General features: G+C 41.1%; 2 protein-coding genes across 2 annotated transcripts in view; both read right to left on the bottom strand.

Moving 5' to 3' along the window:
* Positions 1-2,690: 2,690 nt before the first annotated feature.
* Positions 2,691-10,779, bottom strand: part of CFAP53 (cilia and flagella associated protein 53) — a 39,470-nt gene continuing 31,381 nt past the window's right edge. Inside the window, exons 6-8 of the mRNA XM_032309116.1 lie at positions 8,775-8,991; positions 6,917-7,019; positions 2,691-3,098 (exon numbers count right to left, since the gene is read on the bottom strand). Coding sequence (XP_032165007.1) covers positions 2,870-3,098; positions 6,917-7,019; positions 8,775-8,991 — 549 coding nt within the window. The 3' untranslated portion in view covers positions 2,691-2,869. The remainder of the gene's footprint in view (positions 3,099-6,916; positions 7,020-8,774; positions 8,992-10,779) is intronic.
* LOC116571324 (60S ribosomal protein L7-like) lies at positions 4,415-5,257 on the bottom strand. Its single transcript, XM_032309117.1, has one exon. It carries the CDS (start codon positions 5,234-5,236, stop codon positions 4,490-4,492), a length of 747 nt encoding a protein of 248 aa, XP_032165008.1. The 5' UTR covers positions 5,237-5,257; the 3' UTR covers positions 4,415-4,489.

Raw genomic sequence — 10,779 nt, 5'->3', positions numbered from 1 at the left:
TCCCCATCTGCTTATCGCCCATTTTCTTATTCTCTTTTGTGAAGTGTCAGCCCAAGACGTTTGTCCATTTTTCTACTGAGTTACCCTTTTTCTTATTTATTGTACCAGCTGTTTATATATTCTGGAAATGAGTCCTTTGTTGAATATATGTTCTGCCAACACCTAGAAGACATAGATTTCAGTCTTATGTAAAGAACCTCTTTATTAATAGAAGAGTCCAAAGAGAACACAGGTGGCCACAAATTAAAGATATTGAGGAGAGAACCCTGCACTGGGAGTATGGGCCACATACTAATGCCCGCATATGGGTAACATTCTATAGTTAATCAAATCATGTACATATTCCAGACTTCATTTGAACCTTTATACAACCCGAGGAGATAACACTGATACCTGCTCATTTTAAAAATTCCTGTTTTAGGGGAGCCTGGGTGGCTCAGTCATTAAGCGTCTGCCTTTGATCTGCCATGATCTCAGGGTCCTGGGATTGAGTTCCACATCAGGCTCCCTGCTCAGCGGGATGCCTGCTTCTCCCTCTCCCACTCCCCCTGTTTATGTTCCCTCTCTCACTGTGTCTCTCTCTGTCAAATAAATAAAATCTTCAAAAAAAAATTCCTTTTTTAGGGCGATGGGTATTAAGGAGGGCATGTGTGGTGATGGGCAATGGGTGTTATATGCAACTAATGAATTGTTGAACACTACGTCAAAAACTAATGATGTGGGATGCCTGGGTGGCTCAGCAAGTTAAGCCTCTGCCTTTGGCTCAGGTCATGATCTCAGGGTCCTGGGTTCAAGCCCTGCATTGGGCTCTCTGCTCGGCAAGGAGCCTGCCCCTCCCCAACAGCCTACATCTCTGCCTACTTGTGATCTCTCTGTCAAATAAATAGTCTTTTTAAAAAAAACTAATGATGTATTATATGTCAGTTGATTGAATATAATAAAAAATAAAAATAAAATAAAATTCCTGTTTTATTTTTAAGGCTGGCTGGCTTCCTTGGTCTGGCCCTCTGTCTTTACGGTGTATGCTCAGTGAGTGATGAAGCTAGTAAGGCTTCTACCTTTTGCTGTGGATCTGTGTGAGGCTTGGGGAACACATTCAAAATTTAGGCCAAATCTGCCCCAGCTTTGACTTTCTGTATGTGCAAGCCCTCACATTTGGCCAAGGATCAGTAGACTGCTAGGACCTGTCCATTGTCCTTTATGAACAAGCATGTAGCTGTCTGTCCACACAGCCTTCCTGAGTACCAAGAATATGTGGAAGCCCATTCAAATACCAAAGCCCATTAAGACTGTCATGTTCCCCAGATCTTCCTGTAAATTCTGGCTGTTCTGCTACTTGTCCCAATCAGTATCACCACCTCAGGCTAGTTGTGATGTTGCCCTTCTCTGACTGCCAGAGAAACCACTATTATTTGACAATGCCCCAAGCACGTATTTTTCCAAATGCTGCTCCCATTCAAGTCGGCCTCCCCTGGCGGTGAGGTAGCAGGTCCTCACAGCCTGCCTTGCCCGGTGGAACTGTTGTTCCATGTAGCTGAGGGGGATGTGGCAGCAGCTCCTGGCCAGGAGGCCATAGATTCCCACCATTCTCACCAAGGTTTTGTAGATTTTCTTGAATAAATGCTTCTCCATCTGTTCCATGCCTTTGGTCAATTTCCAGTGCTGAAATGGCTGTTTTTGACGGTTTACCATTTTATTATTGCCCTTTGAAGAGAGGATTTCCAGAGCTCCTTACCCGCAAGTTCCCAAAGTTCCCTCCCTGCCATTTTTGAGGAGGCTCTCTAGAAGACGCTAGAACACTTTGTCTGCAAGGGGGTATCACACAGGGCAGCCATGGTTGAGGGTGGAAGGGGACTGCACAGGGACGGAGATACGGGGAGAGGATCACAGGGACTGTCGTGGGGGCTGGCTGCCATGCCATCCTCACCTCTCACCTGGGCTACTATGATCGTTCCTTAACTGAGTCTGTTTTTGTCTCCCCAAAATCTGTTCTCGGCCTTTGTCTGCAGCCAGCAACCCTCTTACATCTAATGTCACTCTTCTGCTCAAAATTCTGTAACAGCTTTTCATAGTCATGGGAAAAGCTAGTCTTCACCATGGTTCCAAGGCCTTACATCATTTAGCCCTCACTGCCTTTCTGATTAATCTTTTACCACTTTGTTCCTCACTCACTCTACTCTGCACAAATACTATGCCTCAAACACACTAAACAGACTTCTGCCCCAGGCCCCTTGCACTGGCTCTTTCCTCTGGTGGGGATGTTTCTGCCCAGATAACCATATTGTTGGTTCATTCGAGTACCACCTGCTCAAACTGATCTTCTAGTACTCTTGCCATTTCCTGCTTTATAGTACTTAATACGTTATCTGATTTCCTCTCCCAGGACATAAGCTCCACAAAAGCAAGGGGTTTGCTCTGTTCTTGCCAAAGTCACATGCAAGGAAAATATTTACATAATAATTAAATAAGTGGGCTAATGAAAGTGGCTGTTAGGCCCAGCTCTGCCCTGTTGACAGGGTGATTTACATACACGAGACAAGGCAATTATGTATATGAGACAAAGGCTAAAGAAAATGGGCATTTGAGTAGAGGGGTGGAGAAACTGTAGCTATTAATAAATGAGCAAGAAAGGGAGGTGTGGGGGTAAGTCAGGAAAATAACTATATGATATGAAATAAATCACTCACATATGTAAGTCTATGAAGTCTAAAAAAAGGCACGAAGTTTAATTTGAAGGAATAACATTATGTAGAATTATGGAAACTCAGAGAAATAAAGGAAGTTTATCCATGAGTTGAAAAGAACAGACCAGTATACTATAGTTAAAGACATGAAAAGACTGTGAAAAAATATATTAATGTCTATGAAACTACGGTGGGAGCTTATCAGGGCATGCCCTCCGCATGGGATGAATGTTTCGGGGCAGCACTTGATGGAAAGACAGGATCTCCCTGATCTTGTCTTGGCAAATCTTGTTTGCTGCTACCCCTGCTTCAAACTCTCGGCGTTCCTCCTCCTTCTGTGCTTCCCGGGCCTGCCGCTGGTAGGACATTTGCATCTGAAGCTGCTTTCTGTACTCCTGGGCCAAACTGGAGCGCCTGCAGTATTAAAAATGTCAAAGTACAAAATTGTAAAAGCAAGCATTTGGATTCATTTAGGGCATCATAATTAAAATGTAACTTTTGAAGTCAAATTAAAATTCCCATTAAAATCAGGGTGATATAGGAAAAAATAGATGGAAAATTCAATAATGTGTTTATTTACACAATAATAATTAAGATAAACAGAACAAATATTGATTTTAGGGAGGGAATACTTCTGGCCCCCTCACAACATTTCCTGCTATCTGGAGTGAGAGTCCTTGGCCTCTCTCCAGCCCCCTCCCACTTTTCTCTGAGAAGGAATGACTTCTCTACTGGTCAAACCAGGAACAGACTAGTCTGCAGGTTTTCCACTCTGCTGTCAAAGGGCCACTGGCCTGCAGGAGAGAGCCAGAGCAGGCTGGCATTGCTGGGGCCTGGCGGGGTGAGTGGGCCTCATTCTGTTCAGCATGAACTAGACGATTTCCTCCGCATGTAAGCCACATGTTAAACATATAAACCACATTTTAAATTTTATAGTGTGTTGTTTCATTTTGTTTTGTTTTTACTGTGGTAAAAAAAACACACAACGTAAAATTGACCACCACTGAACAATTTTTAAGTGTCTAGTTCAGTAGCGTCAGTACATTCACGTTGCCTTACATCGTTCTCCGGGACATGTTCATCTTGTAAACTTGAAACACTCCACCCATTAAACAGGAGCTCCCTTTTCCCCCTCCCCCCAGTCTCTGGCAACCACCATTCTATTTGTTGTGTCTATGAATTTGACTACTCTAGGGATCTTGTATAAGTGAAATCATACAGTACTTGTCTTTTTGTGACTGGCTTATTCCACTTAGCATAATGCCCTCAAGGTTCATGCATGAGGAGGCATCTGACAGGATTTTCTTCCATTTTAAGGCTAATATTCCATTGTACGTATATAACATATTTGGTTTATCCATTCATGTGTTAATGGACACCTGGGTTATTTCCACCTCCCGGTTATTGTGAACAGTGCTGCTATGAACATGGCTGTGTCAATATCTCTTCAACATCTTGCTTTCGATTATTTTGAATATACACCCAGAAGTCCGATTGATGGATGACATGGTAGTTCCAGTTTTAATTTTTTTTTTAAGATTTTATTTATTTGTTTGAGAGAGAGACAGAGAGAGCACAAGCAGGAGGAGAGGCAGAGGGAAAGGGAGAAGCAGACTCCCTACTGAAGCAGGGAGCCCCAAAGTGGGGCTCTATCCCACATCTTGGGATCATGACCTGAGCTGAAGGCAGACTCCCAACCAACTGAGCCACCCAGGCGCCCCTATTTTTAATTTTTTTTTTTTTTTCCATTTGAGAGTAGTCCTTTATTAACTGGCCCGATTACAAAAATAATCATGGTAGATACCTTAGTTCATTCTTCGAATAAGCCTATTGATCTGGTCTTCCCTGTTGCCAGCATCTCCACCTTCCACAAAATGGGTGGTCTTTTTCTTCATCCCCCCTCGTGGAGAAGATAATTTGAAGGGCCATAAAAAGTTGTTTGCCTCTTTGAAACCTTTTCCAACAGTATAGATCTCGTGAATCAGATCCTCCATGCAGATGATGCCATATTTACCAAGAGATCGGGCAATCAATGTGTTATCTGTCAGGGCAATTCGCTTCTTGTTGATTTTGCCATAACCACGCTTGTAGATTAATTCATTCACTGACTTCAGGTTAGGGTACCCCCATGCTATATATGGTTCCACAATCCTTAACATGTTAACTGAAGCCTTGTTGAGCTTAACAAAGGTGCCATTGAAGATTTGACGAAGGCGAAGGAGCTGCAACACCTTTCGAACCTTTGGGCTCACACCATTGATGCCTCTGATCCTGATGACAAACGCCAACTTGGGTTCTGCAGGTACGTAGAAGTTGCCAGCTTTTCTTGCCATCCTCGCCATCCGAATCTCGGTCCGGTACATCTGTCTGTACTCCTTGTGGTAATGCTTGGCTTTCTCATAGATAAGCTTCCTCCTTGCCTTTCGAAGCATCTTTTGAGCAAACTTCTTCCTCAGACGCTTGATCTTCAGCTCTGCGAAATTCCTTCGCTTCTTTTTAAGGGTTTCTGGCACGGCAGGAACCTTCTTTTTCTTCTCCTCTGCACCCTCCATGGTTCCAGCCGGAAAAAGAGCTATTTTTAATTTTTTGAGGAAACTTCATACTGTTCTCCATAGTGGTCAGCCATTTTATAATCTATAAGCTGCATTTTATAAATATCAGCTTTTATCAGAAAAGCATGCACACGCCTCTGTGGCAGAGTCCATTTTCTAAAGATGGTCACAGCAGCATCTCCCTCCCATGCACTCTCCTGCAATGTGGACCTCTATTCCCCTCATCAAGAGGTGGAGCTTCTGTCTCCATCTCTTGAATCTGGATAGCCCTGGTGACTATTTTCATGACCAACAGATTATGACAAGTGATGCTACGCCGGTCCTAGGGGCAGCCCTTCACTGGCCTGGCAGCTTCCCCATCCTGTCTATTGGACCTCTCCCTGTCAGAACCGGCCACTACACTGTGAGAAGGCCCAACACATAGAAAAGCCACATGAAGTTGTTCTGGGGGCAACACCGGATGAGTCCCCATCTACAGTCAGCACACGCTGCCAGCTACATGAGTAGGTATCTTAGGTGTCCAGGACGGTTGAGCCCTCAGATGAATGTAGCCCTGGCTAACACCTGACCTGAACTACATGAGGGACGGCCAGGAAGAATCACCCAAGGGAGCCCTGTCAACCAGAGAACCATCAGAGATAATCATAACTCACCTAAAGGCACACATCGTGGGGGTTTCTATAATGTACCGATAGGCAGCTATGATACCTTCCACACATACTGTTTTCCTTCTCTCAGTTGATTCAGAAGTAGGGCAGGGAAGCCTATTGCTATTTATCAGGTCCCCCTCACATGTCCAACAATAAACTTCAAAAGTGAGAAGGAAAGACCTCCAGAGCAGAGACAATAGCAGGAAATCAGTAGGGTAGGCCAGAAATTATTGTTAGTCCCCCGAAACACTAGGCTCACACTAGGCTCAGGTACCTAAACCCAACTCTTCTCTAGAATGAAAAGAACTTATGTCTATGTACCAAGTATGTATGTCATGGGACAGGGCCAAGGGACAGGAAAGGGGAGCAGCAATTAGAGGAACCAAGTCACCTTCCTCCACCACACTGGTCATCTGAATTGGGTATCCTGGTCATCGGTGGGAAAGGGGTGCTATGGTCCAAGAAATGCTGCCAGGACGGATCTGCCTATTTCCTCCTCCAGAGCCTGGCGGTGGTTCTCAGAGGGGCCTTGTCAGAGGAAGGCAGTGGTATTTCCCAAAACACCTAGAACATTTCAGTTTTCCAGCCCAGTGAGGCTACAAAAATTCTCCTGAGGACATTTTGTATGGACTCCCATTTTCAGAAGCCATTTCTGCTACTCCAACTAATCAAGCCACACTGAGTTTCAGGGTTCATTTCGTATGAAAGAATAATCTTCTGGTTATTTCATTAGGATTTAATGTTGGAGCCTGTTTTAAAAAAATCATTTTAACTTACTTTATTTTTTAAGGTATCCATTCATTTTAATACCTAATGTCTATAACCAGAATGTACACAATAACAATAAAATTTAATTTTACCAAGATGTTTGGTGTTTATTTTTATATGGGATTTTGTAATGTGACTGGAGCTTTTAGGACAAATGTAATACTGATGTAAAAAATGTCAGTAATGCATGAGTGATGGCACATTGTCCTCTCCCTTCCCCCTTTTTAGGCAGTAAACAATAATAAAGGAAACAAAACCATACCTTGCAAAATTCTCCTTCTCTGCATGGTTAAGCTCTTTCAGGCCTTCATTTATGCGTTCCTGTTCCATAGCACGTTCTTCCTGTTCTTTTGCCTTTCGTTGTACTTAAGAAAAACAAAAGTAATTTTTGGTAAATGACTTTCTTCAGAGAAGGCTTGCTGGCAATCCCTCTGGGCATCAGGGTCATCCTGTCTTTAGAGAGGCAGAGCCTATAATCACTGGACTGTGTCTAAGGTCGATAGGGTAAAAGCAGTCCTCTCCATCAAGGGAAGAAGAGGATTTAGGTTTGAATGTGTGTGATCTACACAGATTTTACTCTCAACGATTTTTCACTGAAAATCTATGATCAGCCTTTTTCAAGCCAGATTATCACTATTAGAACACTTCTTACCTTTCTCATCTCGAGAACAAAAAGTTCTGTTGTCATTTATGTTAAAAAGAATTTATGACAAAATAATTAGAAAAGGCATTAATAAATTAAAATTTTAAAACATAAGCATCCAGGAAGTGTGAAAAAATAACAAAGAAACCAGAGTTCACAAAAGAATAAATACAGTCAGCAAAAACACAACTGAAATGTACAACTTTGGCCCCCACATCCATTTATAGGAACTTTTCTTAAATAATCATATATAAGCCAAGAAGAACTATGTACAGAGATAGTAACCTGCAATTCTAAAATAGTAGTAAAAAGATTAAAGACAATCTGTAGGTCCATTAGTTGTGTTTAGATGAAATAAATCATGGTCCATTTTTATAATAGATTTCTAGGCAGCATTACAAATTTTATAACTGAAAAAAAAAAAAGGTGACCTAGAAAAATGTTTATGGTAAGTGGCAAAGGCAGGCTGTAAAACAATACTTTCAACATAAATCCTAATTTGCTACATACATAGTAAAAATACTAGAAGGAAATAGATGAAGCTGTGAGTAGTAGCTATTTCTGGGTGGTAGACTTACGGTTGATTTTGTTCCTTTGTTTAAAAATGGCCCCAAACACTTAAATTTTCCATGTTGTCTCAATATATTTTAAAATATTTATCAGGGGTAAACAGAAATCTTTTAGTTTATAGACTTTTTTTCTCATTTTCTTACAACTCCACCCAATACAGGCTTACCAATTTTCAACGGCTGTCATAATTCCTGGAGTAGAGAATACGAGTTTCTCTTGCAAAGACAACTAGAGTGAAGTCTAATAGTACCTGAATGGTAAATGTGTCTGTCTATTGCCTTTCTGGTCCACTGGGCTGGACATGGAGCAGTGGAAATCTGAAGGTGACAGTTCACCCTCTCAACAAATATTTCCTTTCATGACCAAGCACGGTTTGGAGCTGAGGGCATACAAAAGTGTACTAAGACAGGGATGTGAGCAAGCCACAGTGAGAGTCCTGGAAAGAGGATTTATTAAGAATGAGGGACAAATTTGAGGAATGAGACATCTGAGCTGGCCTTGAAGGATCTCCAGGATTTCTCAGGATCAAAAGCATCATAAGCAGAGAAAACTACCCAAGTAAAGGTATGGAGGTATGGAAACACCCGTGGAAAGAAAAGACGGACAGATAAAAGGGAGGAGGGAGGTGTGCGTTGTGCCCTACCTTCTCACTTCCCTTTTATAGTCACTAAGGTGCACAGACCAGTCAACGCACATGATTCCTCAGAATCTACTAGGATATGAAACTCTTTGTAAGTTTATACTCGAAGGATTAAATTACATAAGTTCTGCAAGGCAGGGGTCTTGCCTTAATCCTTTTTACATCCCTCATATCATTTTACACATAATACCTACTTATAAATATTTTGGTTACTAATTAAGTTGAATTAAGGCCCAACTATATTATTATTATAATTCATGTCCTTACATTTTTCTTGAACTTGAAGTTTTCTCGTACACATGACCTCATTCACAAGTTGTCTCCTTGCCTCCTTTTCAAGTCTCAGCTCCTTGTCCTTCTCCGCCAACTTCTTTTCCTTCTCTGCCTCTAATATTCTGTCCAGTTCTTTCTCCTGAGCTCTCTCCTCCTCACGCCGCTGTGCCACATACTGAAGATATATCTCCTGTTCTCTTGCCATCTCTTCCTACAAACAGAAGAATTACCTCACGTTGTTAAAATTGTAGGTGTGATAATGGTATGGAGGATAAGTTTTAAAACAATCTTTTAGAGCTACAATCCCAATTTTTTAGAACTACATAATGAGACATTTATGGATGAAATATTCTCTCTCAGGTTTAGTTCAAAATATTCAAGAGTGGTGGTAGGGAATGGGTGGGGCACACACATAATACAGAGAAGCCGTTAGCTGGTGGCTGTTGAAGCTAAGTGAAGGACATATGGGCGTTTATTGTGCTATTCTTTGTACCTGCGCTTTATAATACATTTTTGAATAAGTTACTTCAAACACTTTCCCAAACTGTTTTTCAAAGCAGTGTCTGGATAATTTTCAATTAAACAGCTTTATCTTAATTTATTTCCATTTAGATAGGTTATGAAATTGTAACCTGATAAACAAAGTCAGTTATTACTACTATGACAGCACTGCTTCTGACTACAAGATGGTCACTTGATACTTCAATAACAGACATTCTCAGTCTTAGCTATACTCTGGAATCACCTGGGAGCTTTAAAAAGCACCAAGGGCTGAATCTCACCCTGAGAGTCCGTTCTAAGGAACAGTGTTTAAGTTCGCCAAGTGATTTTAATGTGCAGCTAAGACTGTGAACTGGGCTTTGCAATGCTGACGTCTCTGTTGCTCACGGTATTATACTTGTGCCGTTCCATCCGATCTCTGTTCTGACTGCTTTTGAGAATATCATAAATCTGGCGGGGGGACTGACAAGGTCTGAACTGTACCCTCAGAATAACTTGCATTCATAGTCTCATCCGTGGGGATAAATTTAACAAAAGAAGTGTAAAACATATACTCTGAAAACTAAGAAACTGAAAAAATAAGTGGAAAAACATCCTATATTCATGGATCAGAAGACAATACCGGTAAAATGGCAACTGTCTACATTTGGTCTACAGATTCAAAACAATCCCTATCAAAATCCAAAAAGGTTTCTATGCATAAATCCACAAGCAGATTCCAGATTCATATGGAAATGCAAGAGAGCCAGAAAAGCCAAAACAATCTGAAAAGAACAAAGTTGGAAGATTCACATTTCCTGATTTCAAATTTACTGCAGAGCTACAGTGATCAAAGCATATATATATGTGCTACTGGCCTAAGGACGGACATAGATTAATGGAAAAGAATTCAGAGTCCAGAGCTAAGCCCTCACATTCACCATCAACTGATTCTGACAAGTGTACCAAGACAATCCTACAGGGGAAGAACCGTCTCTTCAACAATGGTGCTGGGACAACTGGGTATCTACGTGCAAAAGAATGAAGTTAGACCTCTACCTCACAACATATACAAAAGTTAACTCAAAATGGATCAAAGGCCTAAATGGGAGAACTAAACCTATAAAACTTTAAGAAGAAAACATAGGACCACCATCTTCTTGACCTTGGGGTAGGAACTGATGTTTAGATATAACACTAAAAGCACAAGCAACAAAACAAAATGTAGATACATTGGACTTTATCAAAATTAAAACTTTTGTACTTTAAGGGATACCATTAATAAAGTGAAAAGACAACCCACAGGATGAAAAAAATATATTTACACAGAGTTTATGGGTAAGGGACTTGTATCTAGAACATATAAACAACTATTACAACTCAGTAATAAAGTCAAATAATCCAATTAAGAATTGGAAAAAGGATTGGAATATATTTCTTGAAGTTTCGAAAGGTTCAGATAGATTTCTCCAAAGAAGATATACAGATGGTTGATAGACACAGAAAAAGAAGCTCAAGA

Source organism: Mustela erminea, chromosome 13, assembly GCF_009829155.1.
Source record: "Mustela erminea isolate mMusErm1 chromosome 13, mMusErm1.Pri, whole genome shotgun sequence".
Classification (NCBI taxonomy): Eukaryota; Metazoa; Chordata; class Mammalia; order Carnivora; family Mustelidae; genus Mustela; species Mustela erminea.
This window is presented reverse-complemented; position numbering and strand designations above follow the sequence as displayed.

Coding starts and splice junctions, on each gene's coding strand:
- LOC116571324 (XM_032309117.1), bottom strand. CDS start 5,236: ATGGAGGGTGCAGAGGAGAAGAAAAAGAAGGTTCCTGCCGTGCCAGAA.